Source organism: Microcaecilia unicolor, chromosome 3, assembly GCF_901765095.1.
Source record: "Microcaecilia unicolor chromosome 3, aMicUni1.1, whole genome shotgun sequence".
NCBI lineage: Eukaryota > Metazoa > Chordata > Amphibia > Gymnophiona > Siphonopidae > Microcaecilia > Microcaecilia unicolor.
The window spans coordinates 197666393-197684196 of record NC_044033.1 but is presented as its reverse complement, the minus strand read 5'-3'; the positions used below and the strand labels follow the sequence as shown (position 1 = coordinate 197684196).

Genomic DNA, 17804 nt, shown 5'->3' with positions numbered 1-17804 from the left:
TATGTTAGCCCCTCTCTCCTGAAACAACACATTTGTTGGGAAGATCCGGACCTGCCTGATTGCCTTCCCTACCACCCCAAGGATCTACCTGGACAGTACCCACTGGCCCTTGAGCCTAAAAGGGACTTATCTTTCAGAAGATGAGGAACCTTGGACTCCCCCAAGGCTCCTCCTTGTCCAAATCTTCTTCCAAAGGAGTAAGGGAGGCTAAGGAGTCCAGGTTATCAACTCCTGTCTAAGAGCTATCTGCTGTGTCTTGGCCCCCTGAGGGTCCTTCTGACTCCTGAGCCCTAAAGATCCTGGCACCAGCAACCCCTTTTCAGGTAAAAGGCCTGATGCAAAACAACAACAAATGCGGGGTGGGGGGGGGGGGGAGGGAAGAAGGTTAGGAGAAACATTGACAGTTCAGTAGTTCAGTTCTTCAGAGACAGCCTAAGCCAACACAAGAGTGCTCAATATGGTGGAGTTTCCTGCCACTAGCTGTTCATCCGAGGCCACCTAAGCAACAAGCCGCTCGGGGGGGGGGGGGGGGGGGGGGGAGTGCATTCTCTGTGACAACCCTTCTGCAGGGCCCAGTACTACAGTGTCCCCAGATGCAACTTCTGCAGCTATGGCACACCCTAAAATCGTGGAAACCAGGCAATGCGGTGGTGCACTTTCTTAGTAGGAGCTGCCATAACTAACACAGTCCCAACACAGTGTTCAGCCAAAAGCTTCCATTTGTTATCAGAGCTCACCAACCCTGGAGTTACTGGGGACAGCTACAACCCCTCCTGCCTTTCTCAGGCAGTTGAAGCTATCCTCCGAGGTACAACTGGCTGTAGGGAGTGTGATCACTACAAGTGGACTTTCCAACACATTCCAAAGCCTACTCTCCACAGGGACAGTGGAACAGCTGTTGGGTTGGGAGGGGGGCAAGCAAGCAAACTAATTTTAGGCCCTGATCTCTTCATGAACTGATACCATGTTGGGTAAAATACAGGAGGGCCTATGGTCAGTAGCCCACCCCATTCCACTCCCTGTGCTTCAACCCTCACCCTCTCCACAAAGTCATTGGGGACAGCTGAAGGCTTTTCTGGGTTCTAGAGAATTAGCCATCCTTGTGCCATTTTCCCGATACCACAACCTGCTATCTACGATGAAACCTTGTTCCAGGTAAGCAACTGTGCTGTACTTCTGGCTGCTTTCGTACCCAATAACTTAAACTGTCTTTTTCCCTTCAGAAATGGAGATACTGTCTATACCTTCCAGCACTCAGCAGAAGAGCCTGCCCCCCTCTCCTGCCAGTGTGTAGGATTGCTGCAAGGGAGTCCTATTGGGATGTGTGTAAAGTATAGGACATGGGTGAGAGCCAGCAAGATGCATCATGCAGCTATCAGCCAGCATCAAGTCTCCAACCGTGGTTTATCTGGCTCATTAGAAAGTTATGTAGCAGGTCCATCCCTTGTAGCTCCCTCTCAGAACTGGTGGCTTTTCCAAGTCTACTTGACTAATAAAAGTTTATAGATTTTTCCTCCAGGAACCAGTACAAACTAGCTGTACCAGATACCTTGAGTACATCCTCTGGCTTCACTGAAAAAAAATACTTTCTACAATTTGTGTCAAGGCACATCCCTCACCCTATTTTCTTACGATCATCTCTCCGCCAAGCCAAAAGAGCATTTTGCTGTTTAAACGCTTGTTATTTTGTCACAGTTTTGAGTACCTTTCAGAGATGCGAGCAACAGAACGCCACAGGATTGCTGCAAGAAGTGCCCTTCTCCCCTCCTTAGCCCTCTGTCAGGCTGTGTGTACAATATCAGGATGCAGGTGAGTTTGGATTCCTCTCCCAGAGGCCAGGGATTTCTGTCATGGAAAGGAAGGGGGTTGCTTTGGATTTATTCATTTCTGTGATCCCTCTATGGGCATCTCTTTCTTTAAAGTGGGGTTACAAGTGCTCCTCCCCATGAAAAATCAGTGGCTTTATAGCCTAATAATCTGTATTTTTGGTGGACTGGCAAGAGGAGGTCCTTGACAGTAATTAATCACAATTGTTTGCTCTCTACAATCGCAACTTCCATTATTTTTTTTTTCTTGTTTGTGCAGCCCATAAGGAACTGTCTTGGGAGGTAGGAATGTACTACTAAGGAGTAGCATGCCAAGTGCCAGCAAATAAAAAAATCTATGTCTTAGCAGTAACAAAAAAAAGCCCATTTATATTCAAAATACAGAACAATTTATTAACTAACTGAATCATCTGTAAGAAATAAACATCCCCCTTCCACAAAAGGAGAAAATTGAATTGAAGATGCAGCCCTCAGGCTGGTTCCCTGCGTAGCAGGAAGTGTCTCATGCTCTCCTTTCACTGTACAGTTGGAAAGCCGTCATCCCAATTTGGAGGTTCCAACTCTGCTCCCTGCACCAGAGAAGTGGATTTTGAAAGTAAACAAATCTGCGTCTGTTTCCCCAGCTGAGACAGAGCAAGGACTCCTGGGGTTAGTCAAACCCTGCAATTGAAAGAACAGATTCAGTAAACAGTTACTAGAAGCCATTTAACTAGGAGCCCCTGCCTGGACATAAATGATCGTAAGGAGGGATACAAAAGGACCGTCGGCGATTCAGAAGAGGAAAGGCATTCAGCGCAAACGATGCTAGGAAGGTTACAGGCTGTGAACAGTCCTACCTCCTCGCGTTAGGGGGAAGATGGCGAGACTAGGTATGCTTTGTCATCACAGCATGTGTTACTAGGGTGGTGTGTGCCATCATCACAGTTTGAGGGACTGCTGCTGTGGTGTGATGCACATCACTGGCAGTGGATCTCCATGACGAAAAGAAGTACAACTACAAAGGCACAGAAGAGAGAGAACAATAATATAAGGGACTGTAAGGCTAGTTCCTTTGTAGAGCAAGCGAGACCCACACCACCACCACCTAGTACAGCAAAGACAGATCGGTGTGCATGCAGATCATGGAGCCTACCTTACAGCCGAGAGTGAGCAGGGCATGGAGAGTTATGATGCAGGTCACTGTAAGGAGAGCTGCCAGTCTGGTGTCTCCGCGGACACTGGGCCAGAAGGTGAGCAAAAGCACAGATCCAGAGACTATCATGGCAAATGACAGGAGAATCCATCCGAGCCACTCGTAGGGAGCCACTGCCAGGAACTGAGTGGCAGAAAGAGGAGTTAGCACTGCAGTGGATTACAGGAAAGAGTGTCTAAAGCTGGGATGGAAATAAGCCATCCCAGGTACAATGCATGCGATGGCTGGGTGCTTTCCCACAGATCCATAGGCAGGAGGGAGGCTGCACTATTTAGCCCTTCCTTTGGCATTCCCCAATCCCCCTGGTGGAGGTTAAGTGACTTGCCCAGGATTGATTGGATTTGAATCCTGGCTTCCCTGGTTCTCAGCTCTAACCATTAGGCTACTCCTCCCTCCAGAGCATCTTGAAAAATTGATGGTGGGAAACCACACAGTGGCTGGAATTACGATGTGCGTGTAGACATACTATGAGCACCCATACTTACCGCTGTAGGAATGTACACAAACAGAGAGTATCCATACACACAGATGGTTTCTAGCAGAGTGTAGGAAGAGACAGCCATGCTGCTGCCCTTTCTCCACTGAAGAAAGCCCCACAGGCCCAGAGGTACCAGCCAGGCATAGCCGAAGATGGCGATTGCAGCTATGGTCACTTTGGAAAAGAAAAGAGGAGCCGTGAGAAAATCAGGCTGACAGCTTCTTTCCTGTTCAACATCGCCCCCCTGTGGCTGATCAGCTGCACATCAGCACCAGTAGTGTGAATCACAGGCGTGGCCTCTCACCTTTATTGAACTCAGGGTGGTAGTGGAAAGTGGAATTGCTCCTTTGGAACAGTCTGTGCAAGTTACTGGAAAAAGCCACTGTGAAGACCAGGGTGGCACAGATCCAGAAGGGACCTAAAGGCATGGGAGAAGAGCAGAGAGAAAAGATGGCAAGGCTGGAGTATTTTAATGTAAGGCCTTAAAGGGACACCGAAGGAAGAACAGCAGTGGCCCACGGCTTGGAATATGGATTTAGCCCATTTTACTGAGAGGTAAATGCATGCACTGTATTGCTGGCACCTGCCTGCTAAGCTTCCAACCCCCTGTCTTCGCACATTGTTAATACTAACCCCCAATTTCAAGCAGCTTTTGCTATTCATGTGTTTGGTGCTATACAGAGCTTACCTCCTCCTCCATCTAGTCAAACAATGTCCTCTTTTTTTTTTTTCGTCCCTCCAAAAAGCGTAGGGTGTTCCTCTGCTCTTCCTTGTGTGTCTAGCCTAAGCCCCGGCAAAGATTTGAGAGTTGCGTATCTGAACTCACCGTACAGATCAGGTGTGTTCCGTAAATGGTGTCTCACAAAGTTTTTCCCTGGTAGCGGCAGCAGTGATCCCATGATCCGATTCAGCACCTGTAAGCCGTGAACGGAAGAGAACGCCGTCAACCTGTCACAGCAAACAGCCAGGCTCACAAGAAGAGTTCTAAGAGGAGGGACGTGAAACAGGACCTGCCATTCCCTGAACGGAAAAATTGGTGGTCCAGATAGCACTAAAGCCCTTTCCCATATATACAGCTGTTAAGAAAATCATGTCTATTTCTCTCCTCTTTAACAGTACTGTACTTCTCCCTTCATACGGGACAAGATGAAAAAACAAAAGGAGTCGGTCAAATTGTGCCTACAATCTAAGCTCAGGATTACTTTATAACTCCTTGAAAATACCAGCAATAAAAAAAAAGGTGAAATTAGATCTTACCTGCTAATTTTCTTTCCTCTAGACCCTCCAGACCGGTCAAGACGCGTGGGTTATGTCCTCCTACCAGCAGAGGGAGACTGAGAAACACTGAGCTTTTGAATACTGTATATATAACCTGTGCAGTACATCCACTAGCCAGTATAACACTAACAAAGCAGAGAAACCATAACACTAACTATAATGAGCAACCCTGTACGTGGTCACTGCCAACTGGACACTTTCTTTATTTCACTTACTGTGTCCCTTTTTTCGTGTGTGCTTCCATAGGTGGACTACCAAACACTGTCACACCTGTCCAGACTCCAACCAACAAAAAACTGGTAAACCAGAGTCTGAATCCATAGACACAACAATCAACAGCTGCCAAGAAATAACAACAGACCAACCATACCTCCTGGCCTAAAATACAGACAGACAGATAGACAGGGCGGGCCTTGACCGGTCTGGAGGGTCTAGAGGAAAGAAAATTAGCAGGTAAGATCTAATTTCACCTTCCTCCACGACCCTCCAGACCGGTCAAGACGCGTGGGACGTACCAAAGCAGTAAATATCCTACGGGCGGGATCCACGAAGGCCAGAGGTCAACACTGCAGCCCCAAAGCCAGCCTCTTCCTTTGCATGCACATCAATCCTATAATGCTTAACAAAGGAATGCAAAGAAGACCAAACCGCCGCTCGACAAATATCTAACGGAGGAATCATGCTACATTCCGCCCAAGAGGCCGCCATTCCCCTGGTAGAATGGGCCGAAAACTCTTTAGGAGCCAAGCGACCTTTTAGCAAATAAGCCGAAACAATCGCCTCCTTTAACCACCTTGCTATCGTTGCCTTGGAAGCTGCCGCGCCCTTCTTTGCACCACCATGCAGGACGAACAAACGATCAGAAACTCTATACTCCCGAGTTCTGGAAATATAACAGCGCAAGACTCTCCGCACATCTAGCTTTGCCAGACGACGCTGCTCCGTATCCCCCGCCAAATTACCCAAAACTGGCAAGGAAATGACTTGATTAACATGAAACTCTGAGACCACCTTGGGCAAAAAGGACGGTACTGGCCGCAACGAAATCTTTTCCTTGGAAAAAATCAAGAAGGGTTCCCTACAAGACAAAGCATGAAGCTCCGACACCCTCCGAGCTGAAGTAATGGCCACCAAGAAAACCGTCTTTAATGAAAGATCCTTGTCCGAAACAGCCACCAAGGGCTCAAACGGCGGCCTAACCAAAGCATCCAGAACGAGATTCAAATCCCACGGAGGCACCATCCGCCGCCGAGGCGGTCGCAGCAACTTAACGCCCTTCAAAAAACGAACCACATCAGGACTAGAAGCTAAAGACTTCCCCTGAACCTTCCCCCGAAAACAGGACAAAGCTGCCACCTGTACTTTTAAAGAGGACAAGGCCAGACCCCTGTCCATACCATCCTGTAGGAACTCCAATACATCAGTCACAGGCGCACGAAAAGGAAGAACCTGTCTACCTGCGCAGCAATGCTCAAAAACTCTCCAAACCCGGACGTAAGCCAACGAAGTAGATTGCCTACGAGAGCTCAACATTGTGGCGATAACTCTGGCCGAAAAACCCTTCTTTAACCTGTGCCTCTCAAGAGCCAGGCCGTAAGCGAGAACCGAACCGGATCTGGCATAACTATTGGGCCCTGACACAACACCACTGAATCTGACAACGGAAGAGGGTCTGCTACCGCCAGCCGTAAAACTCTCCAAACCCGGACGTAAGCCAACGAAGTAGATTGCCTACGAGAGCTCAACATTGTGGCGATAACTCTGGCCGAAAAACCCTTCTTTAACCTGTGCCTCTCAAGAGCCAGGCCGTAAGCGAGAACCGAACCGGATCTGGCATAACTATTGGGCCCTGACACAACACCACTGAATCTGACAACGGAAGAGGGTCTGCTACCGCCAGCCGTACCAGATCTCCGAACCACGGCCGACGCGGCCAATTCGGGGCTATCAAAATCACCCGTCCGGGGTGCCGAGCTATGCGTTGAACTACGCGTCCGACTAACGGCCATGGAGGAAAAACATACAGCAACTCCTGAGGCCAGGGCACCAGCACAGCGTCGATCCCTTCCGCTCGAGGGTCCCTCCAACGACTGAAAAACCTCGGCACTTGAGCATTGTGGGCCGTTGCCATCAGGTCCACCTTGGGAAGACCCCAGACCGACACAATGCGCTCGAACACCGACCGATGCAGAGACCACTCTCCTGGGTCTAGAGTATGCCTGCTCAGGTAATCTGCGTCCACATTGTCCACTCCGGCCACATGTGCCGCGGAGAGCGCTAGCAGGTGACTCTCCGCCTATTGGCACAACAACGCCGCCTCCTCCGCGACCGCCTGACTCTTTGTGCCCCCCTGACGGTTGACATAAGCCACGGCGGTGGCGTTGTCGCAGAAGACCCTGACTGCTTTCCGGCACAGGAGACTCTGAAAAGCCTGAAGCGCGAGCCGAATGGCCCGAGTTTCCAAACGATTGATGGACCACTGAGCCTCTAACTGAGTCCACCGACCTTGAGCCACTTGCCCGAGACAATGAGCTCCCCAGCCTTGTAGACTGGCATCTGTGACGAGGACCACCCACTGCGGGGCCTCCAACGGCATTCCCTTTCCAGATTGTCTGTGTCTAGCCACCACCGGAGACTGAGGCGTGGGATTACCGCCAGCTGAAGACGACTGTCCAACTCCTGACTCAGTGGTGACCAACGACTGAGAAGAGCTGACTGCAACTGCCGCATGTGCGCCCGGGCCCACGGAACTACCTCTATGGTGGCCGCCATCAACCCCAGCACTTGCAGATACTCCCGGGCCGTCGGTGCTGAGTCCGCCAGAAACCGACGAATCTGACCCTGCAACTTGCGAATCCGGGGACCCGGCAAGAATACTCGACCCTTCTTGGTATCGAAAAGCACCCCCAGATATTCCAGCGACTGCGACGGCACCAGATGACTCTTGCCGAAGTTCACTACCCAGCCCAGAGACTGAAGAAACTGAACCACTCGAGCAGTAGCCATCTCGCTCTCCGACCTGGACTTGGCTCGAATCAGCCAATCGTCCAGGTACGGGTACACCAGAACACCCTGCCTCCGCAAAGCCGCTGCCACTACTACCATAACTTTGGAAAACGTTCGGGGAGCCGTTGCTAGTCCGAAAGGTAGAGCACAGAACTGAAAGTGCTTCCCTAACACCGAAAAGCGAAGAAATCGCTGATGAGCAGCACGAATAGGAATGTGGAGATAAGCTTCCGTCAAATCCAAAGACGTTAGAAACTCTCCGTCCTGAACCGCGACAATGACCGACCGCAACGTTTCCATGCGAAACGAGGGAACCTTGAGAGCTGCATTGACCCTCTTTAGATCTAAGATAGGCCGAAAGGCATCCTCCTTCTTTGGGACCACAAAATAGATCGAATAGCAGCCCGAGCCGCGCTGAGCGAGGGGAACCGGTACCACCGCCCCCAACCTGATCAGCCGAGCCGTGTCCCGCACAGCTGCCCGCTTGAGCCTCGAATGACAAGGGGACTCCAAGAACCTTTCGTGAGGTGAACTGTCGAACTCCAGGGCATAGCCGTCTCGCACCACCTCGAGAACCCACTGATCTGAAGTGATTTGGGCCCAGTTCTGGTAAAAAAGACTCAGACGAGCCCCTACCCGAACCAGAGCCTGGGCCCGCACACCTTCATTGTGCATTACACCCCAAGACCTGCCCTCCCGTGGAAAAGTCACGCCCTCCGCGACGACTCCCACGAAAGGACTGGGTGCGCTGGAAGAAACGACCCCTAGGAGCCCCACTAGACCTCCCTGGCCTATACCGACGAGCCTCCTTAAACCGACCTCGGGAGGAAGTGCCCCTGGAAGCCGCCTTGGAACGAAAATCCGGAAGCCTAGGGGCCTTGGCATCACTGAGACCTTTCACCAACTTATCCAATTCCTCACCAAAAAGCATGGACCCCTTGAAGGGAAGAGAACACAGCTTAGCCTTAGAGGCCGCGTCCGCGACCCAACCGCGTAACCAAAGGGCCCTACGCGCTCCCACTACCATAGCCATATTCTTCGCCGAAGCCCGCAATAAATCATAAAGAGCATCCGACAAAAAGGACGATCCCATCTCCAGCTTGGCTAACTCCTGAACCCCCGAGGAACCAACATCCACCGAATCATCCAGAAGCTTCTCGGCCCAGCGAAAACACGCCCCAGCTACCAGGCCCCCACACACCGAAGCCTGCAAGGCGAGAGCTGACAGATCAAAACTACGTTTGAGAAATGATTCCAGCCTCCTATCCTGGGGGTCACGGAGAGCGGTACCTCCGTCTACCGGGATCGCCGTGGCTTTAGTAACTGCTGTCACCACGGCATCCACAGTGGGAGCCTTAAAGGAATCCCTATCTTCCTGTGGAAGAGGATAAAGCCTCGCCATGGCTTTCGCTACTTTACATGGCGCATCCAGAACATTCCACTCCTGAAAGACCATATCCCGGAGGTCCTTGTTCATGGGGAAGGACCGGGCTTTCCTCTGGATACCTTTAACTAAGGGATCCACCTGTCTAGCCTCCCCCATGGCTACCTCTGGCTGATCAAACTTAAGGGTGGCCGACACCTGATCTATAAGCTCAGACAGCTCATCCCTGTGAAAAATACGAACCACCGAGGGATCCTCACCAGGAATTAGGCACTCCGCATCCTGCAAACCTTCAAACCCCTCTGGGTCCCCCAATTCACTAACAGCTCCGTCAGAACCACCCTGAGAAAAAAACTCCCCGTCCTCTGACCAATCCACCCTTGGTCTTTTAGCCAAAGAGGTACTAGCCCCCTCCTCCAATTGGGGGGGTCCCGTCCTCCATGCCTGATAGAGGGTCCACACGAACTCCGGGGGGAAACCAACCCCTCCAGGAGCCTCAGACGGGCTTTTTGTGACCAAAACGGGGGAAGCGGGCCCAAAAACTGCTGATTCCGCAGTGCGCGCCGCTGACAAAATGGCGGCCGTTCCCGCCAAAACCGGAACCGCCGACGATGTCCCGAGCGGCGTCCCCACTGCCCCAGCAACTCCCGAAACTGCCGGGACCTCCGCAGTCAACTCGGGGGGAGCCGCTGCCACCGGCACTTGCTTCGGTTCGCCGCAAAGACGGCATTGAGCTCCCGGGGATTCTACACCGCGGCGCGCGCGACACCGGAGCAGTTTACCCGCCATCCAAACACGAGGGCAAACCAAAAAAACAATGCCGCGTGAGCCGGATCCAAAAAACTTTCACTCACTCAACACACTCGCGCTGCTCTCACGCTCTAACAACGAACTGAAACCCCGTTCGTTCCGAGCAGGAGAAAATTCACTGTTGCCCTTAAAGAGACAGTAACATTAAATTGGCAGCTGAGAATTGTGAGGCACTCAAGGCTACAGTACCAGGAAAGCAGCCGAGGCACAAAGCTGCCAAGTTCTCAAACGGAGAGCAGCACAGGGGGAGGGACCCAAAATAGGTGTGACACCCCAGGGGGAAAACACTGGGCCCCACCGGACCCAGGGCCCCGAAGCACTTATTATTCTGCTTTTTTTTTTTTTTTTTAATTAACACACGTACAGGGATGCCAAGCAACAGAAAATGGTCAGGAACCCCACCAGTCCCCGTGACCTAGTATCCAAACTACCTCACCAGACTATTGAAGACTGCACAGGCTGTCCTTCTACCTCTGCTGAGACTGAGAAAATACAGGCTAGTGGATGTACTGCACAGGTTATATATACAGTATTCAAAAGCTCAGTGTTTCTCAGTCTCCCTCTGCTGGTAGGAGGACATAACCCACGCGTCTTGACCGGTCTGGAGGGTCGTGGAGGAAAACCCTGATCTTTTAATATGAGGCTAGATGTTAAGGAGGTGGGTCAGGATATTCAATGTCCATATTCTACACTGTACCACATTCAAAGGGGAGGCAAAATTCCTGGGCCTCCAGGGGGGGCCGGTGCTGGGGGTCTCTCTCTCCTGACGGGACCCGGGTGATTGCGTCCCGACAGGAGCAGGAGAGAACTCCGGGGCCGGGCCCCCCTTGCATTACCTGCCTAGCAGCTGCTGAGCCCTCAGGCTGCGCATGCTCAGTTTTGAGACTAAGCATGTGCAACCTGAGGAAAGCAGCCGCAGGGCCAGGCAATGCTGGGCAGAGGGAGGAGCAGCGCTGCCTGCAGCTGGCAGGGCCAACCAAGGTACTTCAGTGGGGGGGGGGGGGGGGGGCGCGATAACGAGTCTGGCCCAGGCTCTCGGCAGCCCTGCACTTCCCTGCCACACAAGTTACCTGTTTGGTGTCAATGTCGAACAATGTCTGATAGTACTCAAAGGTCCAGAATCCTGGCTGTTGCTGTTTCTTACCCAGGAGCTGCAAGAGAGCAGAACATGTCTCATATGGTGGAGGTAACAAGAAAATATGATAAACTGCAGATAAATATATTTTAAAATAAAGCAGAACCCAACAATGGACAGGGAAATATAAGTGCACCAATGAAATAAGTTCAGTGCAGATCATATTAATATACAAATTAATCTCAAACACCACAAATCATGTAGAGATACGCCAGCTTTTTATGAACTGTAAACGCAACTAAATTAGGTTATTCAGATACTGCATATATGAATTCTATTTTTCCACATGATTAATGCCACATCATGTAGATGACACCTCTGAATAAACCTTTGTCATATCTTTAGATTGTGTATCAAAGTCATCCTTTCTGGCTTGCAGTCTCGTCAACGTGAACTAGGTATCTCAGTTTTCAGAGTTATGTAATGCTAGTCTTACGAGTTGATGTAGCCAGATCGAATTTATGGGGCAGCATTAATTCAAGAATGAACACTTCCTATTCCAAGCAGTCAAACTGGCAGATTACACTTGCAGAATTAATGCTGCCAAGAAAAAACTTTAAAAGAATGGTGAAGAGTCCATGTGGCTATCGCTGACAAAACAGCAGGACAGTTTCAAAATGGTGGTGGTGGCGGCATTTTATTTCTTCGATCTTTCAACTTTTCATGATACACATTGAGAAAGTTGGAGAGCTGTGCTTTTACTGTTTTTAAAGTTAATGATTGACTGATAAGCGAGAGAATGCTGCTGGTGAAGCGTTTGGTTTCGGGTCCTATGGAAAAGAGCTGTTGTTGGCTTTGAATGGCTAGGTGTTCAGGCTTTTTGTAGTTTAAGTAATGGTTTTTAATTTGTATGAATTTGGCCCTTCTTAGTAACGACTGGGGGGTCCACATTTTAGTTTTAAAGACAGCACATTGTGATCAGTTTTGATTGTCACTCTAAAATATAAATGTGGCAATAATTGTGGTTTAAAGTTGAGCTAATTATAAGACAAGGTAAACCTGCAGAAATGTGAATTGGTTTTGATGTGCATTAAATTAAGATCTTTTTTTAGATGCTTTGGAATATTCTTTTAGTGCTTGGCTAGTATAGATTTGCTCAGCAGGAGGAATTCATTATTAATGTATTCTTTAAGTGGAAAATGGGTTATGACTTGGATATTGCCATATTATTTACAGTGATCTATAAAGACATGGTGTATTTCTGTGATCTGTGGAGTTTCAGATTTGCATGTATATTATCATGACAGCACTATCGATGCTGAATTTATTTGAATAGTATGGCATTTGGTGTACTTTGTTCAGTTTGTGTACCCCTGAAGCAGCAAAAGCGTGAATCATGCTCATGTAGGTTTTACTTTGTTTTAAGACGTTTGATGATATCAATAAAATTATCCACAGTTTATCTTACCCTGACAAAGAGCAAGAGTGTCACCAGCTCCTCTTACAGTGAGGATACAGCAAAAGGGATGGGTTAAATCAACTGCAGCTGCAAAGGTGGAGAGCTGAGGGGGAAACGAGTCCACCACCCAGAAGTGCCAGAGGAGAGCCAAGGCGCAATCGAGCTTATCACCCAGAAAGTGCTGGAGGACTAGAGACTACTGGAGCGGTGAAGGTATGGTTAACTAGCGCTGTAGGAAGTAATGACCCTACTACACAGGAAGTACTAGGACGCTCAAGAGGATGGGAGAAGTGAGCTGCAAAGGAAGATGTGGAAAGCTGCACCATAAGAGGCAGGGAAGTCGGGAGAAAATGATATACCAACTACACAGTTAATAGTGGAGGAAGTGGTAATCTAGCCAACGAACATAAGAAAGCTGAGGCGGAAGCTGCTAAAACTCCACTGGGGAGGAAATGAACTTGCTCCCTAGGAAGTGCCAGAGAGCTAAAGCGGAAGTGATAAACCTGAGTCATGACCTAAAGTGCTAAAGGAAAAGCAGTGCATCTTCTACACTTTAATTACTGGAGTGTGGAGGAGGAACTGATGAGGTCTGCTTGCACACAGGGAGCTTAGAAGGAAGTGATAACTCGGGCACACAAGAAAGGCATGAGACTTCAGGCACAAGTTACAAGCCTAGCAAACAAGGAGTTGCAGCTCCAGCGAAAGTGATGAAATGGAGTTCAGGAAGATGAGTGCAGCAGGAGAGCTGAAGCAGGAAAGATGAGCTCACCAAGGAATCTATGACCCCAATTTGCTTTTACACAGACAATGGTTGTACCTTACCTCAGTCTGGTCTGTCTCTTCCCCACTGCCCTCCTCTTCCTCTCTGTTGAAGCTCATGTTCACATGAACATGGCTCTGACCGTCACTGATGCTTCTGGTTGTTGCTTCAGGGTTTGAAGCCAGTAACTCTGAAGCTTCCTCGAATTCTTAAAAGAACAAGCAGAAGAAAATGATCAGACTTCGCTCTCAGGCATGGTTCTGATGCTGAATTTGGGGGGGGGGGGGGGGAGGAGAGAGGGTGTGGTAGCTTCCTATAGCCCACCAAAAAAAGAAAACTTAGGAAGTGTGTGCATGAAAGATAACTGTACAATTCTTACCCTGGAACTTGAGGTCTTCGGCTGAAGCCATGGCTTTGGATTGCTGCGTCTGTTATAGAGGGGGGGAAAAAAAAGGTCTTTCAGGGCTGCTGCTCGCATACTATGGCAGAAGAATAGGGGTAGCTGACTATAGCGGTCTACACATAGACTATAACAGCAGATCAAGACAGGAAGCCCCAGCCAGTGGCAACACATTTTCAGTTGTGGCCAATGCCACAGCTAATCTCCATGTGAACTAAAGGCAGATAAAGAGGGAAAAGGGCAATTTTTCAACGCGTACTGGTCAACCCTCAACAAACGTATGTATTTTCAGCCACAGTAGAAAAGGATGGAGTGGGGAGATGGGACTGTTTGGAACACGCAATGGAGTTGATATTCAAAGCAATTTAACTAGCCACCAACACATGCTGACCAATTAAATTGCTTGTCCAGGGCTATCTGGAATTCGTTGCCGGAGAATGTAGTAAAAGCAGTTAGTGTAGTGGGGTTTTAAAAAGGTTTGGATAGCTTCCTAAACGAAAAGTCCATAAGCCATTCTTAAGGTGAACTTGGGGAAAAAAATTGCTTATTTCTAGGATGTATTGTACTTTTTTGGGATCTTGCCAGGTACCTGTAACCTGGATTGGCCACTTTTGGGGAAACAGGATGCTGGGCTTGATGGACTTTCAGTCCCACTATGGCAATTCTTATGTTTTTATCTGTCTAATTTTCATCAGCACTTAACTAGTGTTACTAAAGTTAGCAGTTGGCGTCTAAGTGAAGAACAGCAATTTTGGGAGTGTTCCATGGGCTGAGTTAGAACTTGGCAGATTAAATGCCAATATCCAGTACTTAAGCAGCCAGGGTAACTGCATAATACACAGTCATCTTTCTGTAATAAACCATGGTTAAGTACTGAACATCGATTTAACTGGCTCTACAAGCAACAGATATTCAGTGCTGAAGCCTGGACGTGGCACCAGCGTTATTCCCTGATAGTCAATGGCGGGTCAAGTCAGCAAAATGCTTACTGCTGCTGGCTGAATATTGACTGTTCCCCCTCTCCCCCCCCCCCCCCCCAACATAGCCTTTGCAACATATGTAAGTCGCATTGAACCTGCTTTAAGTGGGAAAGCGCGGGATACAAATGTAATAAATATGTAGGTATTTTTACCAGTATATTTGCTTACTTTGTTTGCAAAATGCAGTTATCTAAAATGTATTCTTTTAGATAAAAGCTCCTGAAGCACTAGTAGGGTTTTGTGAGCTCTTCACTGACAGAAAATCTACGTTTGTACCCAAGGCAATGGAGCTTTAAGTCACCAAGATCAGGAGCAGTGTCAGTGTGATTTGAACTGGGTTCTCTGGGTTTTTTTTTTTAGCCATTAGGCTGTTCTGCTATTACATCTTGCCTTTGATAAGGCAATACAGTTAGAGAAGCGACCGCGAGGGTCAAAAATTTACATCAGGTGTGGATGCTGTTCAAAAACACCACCCTGGAAGCCCAGGCCAAATATATTCCGCGTATTAAAAAAGGACGGAAGACCAAACAACAGCCGGCGTGGTTAAATAGTGAGGTGAAGGAAGTTATTAGAGCTAAAAGAAAATGCTTCGGAAAATGGAAGAAGGAACCAACTGAAAATAATAAGAAACGGCATAAGGAATGTCAAGTAAAATGCAAAGTGCTGATAAGGAAAGCTAAGAGGGACTTCGAAAAAAAGATTGCGTTAGAGGCAAAAACACACAGTAAATTTTTTTTTAGGTATATTAAAAGCAGGAAGCCGGCAAAAGAATCGGTTGGACCGCTAGATGACCGAGGAGTATAAGGGGCGATTAGGGAAGACAAAACCGTAGTGGAGAGATTAAATTAATTCTTTGCTTTGGTCTTCACCGAGGAAGATTTGGGTGGGATACCGGTGCTGGAAATGGTATTTGAACCTGACGAGTCGAAGAAACTTAATAAATTCTCTGTAAACCTGGAGGATGTAATGGGGCAAATCTCCTGGACCGGATGGTATTTATCCCAGAGTACTGATAGAACTGAAAAATGAGCTTGCGGAGCTATTGTTAGAAATATGTAATTTATCCTTAAAATCGAGCATGGTACCGGAAGATTGGAGGGTGGCCAATGTAGTGCTGATGTTTTAAAAAGGTTCCAGAGGAGATCTGGGAAATTATAGACCGGTGAGTCTGACGTCGGTGCCAGGCAAAATGGCAGAGACTATTATCAAGAACAAAATTACAGGGCATATTCAAAAGCATGGATTAATGAGACAGACAACATGGATTTAGTGAAGGGAAATCTTGCCTCACCAATCTACTACATTTCTTTGAAGGGGTGAACAAACGTAGATAAAGGTTAGCCGGGTGATATTGTGTATCTGGATTTTCAGAAGGCGTTTGACAAAGTACCTCATGAAAGACTCCAGAGGAAATTGGAGAGTCATGGGATAGGAGGTAGTGTTCTATTGTGGATTAAAAACTGGTTAAAGGATGAAAACAGAGAGTAGGGTTAAATGGTCAGTATTCTCAATGGAGAAGGACTCTGTGCTGGGACTGCTGCTTTTTAACATATTTATAAATGACCTAGAGATGGGAGTAACTAGTGAGGTAATTAAATTTGCTGATGACACAAAGTTATTCAAAGTCGTTAAATCGCGGGAGGATTGTGAAAAATTACAAGAGGACCTTACGAGACTGGGCGTCTAAATGACAGATGACGTTTAATGTGAGCAAGTGCAAAGTGATGCATGTGGGAAAGAGGAACCCAAATTATAGCTATGTCATGCAAGGTTCCACGTTAGGAGTCACGGACCAAGAAAGGGATCTCGATGTCGTCGTTAACGATATGTTGAAACCTGCTTAGTGTGCTGCTGCAGCTAAGAAAGCAAATAGAATGTTAGGTATTATTAGAAAAGGAATGGAAAACAAAAATGAGGATGTTATAATGGCTTTGTATCGCTCCATGGTGCGACTGCACCTCGAATATTGTGTTCAATTCTGGTCGCCCCATCTCAAAAAAGATATAGTGGAATTAGAAAAGGTGCAGAGAAGGGCAACGAAAATGATAAAGGGGATGGGACGACTTCCCTATGAGGAAAGGCTAAAGCGGCTAGGGCTCTTCAGCTTGGAGAAAAGGCGGCTGAAGGGAGATATGATAGAGGTCTATAAAATAATGAGTGGAGTTGAACGGGTAGATGTGAAGTGTCTGTTCACGCGTTCCAAAAATACTAGGACTAGGGGGCATGCGATGAAGCTACATGCTGGTAAATTTAAAACGAATCAGAGAAAAAAAATTTTCATTCTATGTGTAATTAAACTCTGGAATTCTTTGCCAGAGAATGTGGTAAAGGCGGTTAGCTTAGCGGAGTTTAAAAAAAGGTTTGGATGGCTTCCTAAAGGAAAAGTCCATAGACAGTTATTAAATGGACTTGGGGAAAATCCACTATTGCTGGGTTAAGCAGTATAAAATGTTTTGTACATTTTTGGGATCTGGCTGGGTACTTGTGACTTGGCTTGGCCACTGTTGGAAACAGGATGTTGGGCTCGCTGGACCTGTATGGCAATACTTATGTACTTAAGAAAGGATCTTCTATTGCTAGCCCTTACTTTATGGGGGAGAAGTCCTTTGGTGATACTTATGCTTACAGTTGCCAAGAGCAAGGTGAGGTCCGGTCCAGTCCGGCAGCTATTCCCCTGCCCACAAAGGATTGAGTATCGTGTCTTGCTCAAGATCACAAGCAATAGTAGTGGGATTTCAATCCTAGCTCTAATCCTAAAGGGGAAGCCACTACTTGCTCTGGGATTGCTACTCGTTGGGCTATTTGTGACCTGGATTGGCCACGCTCTTTTATTGTCCAGCAAGGTGTTTAAATCTTGCCTGGGGCTTTTGCTGCAAACGTTGCACTATTTTGAGATGCGGAAGGGCCCACCTAACACAAACAAAGTTGCTGGACAGTGCGCAGTCGCCGAGGGAGGCTCGAGAGGAAAGTTCCCCCGGTCTCAGCCCTAACGCGTCCCCGACAGCCCGCCTCACCTCCTGTCCACGCTCTGGAAGAGCCGGGCGGGTCTCCTTTCCCTACAACAACAACAACAGCCTTCGCATACCTCACTCTCTGGACCCCAAGCGCCACTTCCGGGTCACGTGGGCTGCCACGTGTCTGTGTAAACTGGAGCTC

At 48.2% G+C, this 17804-nt stretch overlaps 1 protein-coding gene across 3 annotated transcripts; it reads right to left on the bottom strand.

The window, feature by feature from the left end:
• Positions 1–568: 568 nt before the first annotated feature.
• Positions 569–17778, bottom strand: YIPF2 (Yip1 domain family member 2). Of its 3 annotated transcripts, none has more exons than XM_030197022.1 (10): positions 17734–17778; positions 13648–13696; positions 13331–13476; positions 11045–11125; positions 4323–4410; positions 3801–3914; positions 3504–3670; positions 2959–3141; positions 2663–2820; positions 569–2486 (listed from the first exon to the last, which is right to left on the bottom strand). In XM_030197022.1, exons 2-9 carry the CDS (start codon positions 13676–13678, stop codon positions 2692–2694), a joined length of 939 nt encoding a protein of 312 aa, XP_030052882.1. In that variant the 5' UTR covers positions 13679–13696; positions 17734–17778; the 3' UTR covers positions 569–2486; positions 2663–2691. The 3 variants fall into 3 exon arrangements, with proteins under 3 accessions (XP_030052882.1, XP_030052881.1, XP_030052884.1); XM_030197021.1 differs by having other exon boundaries at positions 17663–17770; XM_030197024.1 differs by lacking the exon at positions 17734–17778 and adding an exon at positions 17559–17636.
• Positions 17779–17804: the final 26 nt, after the last annotated feature.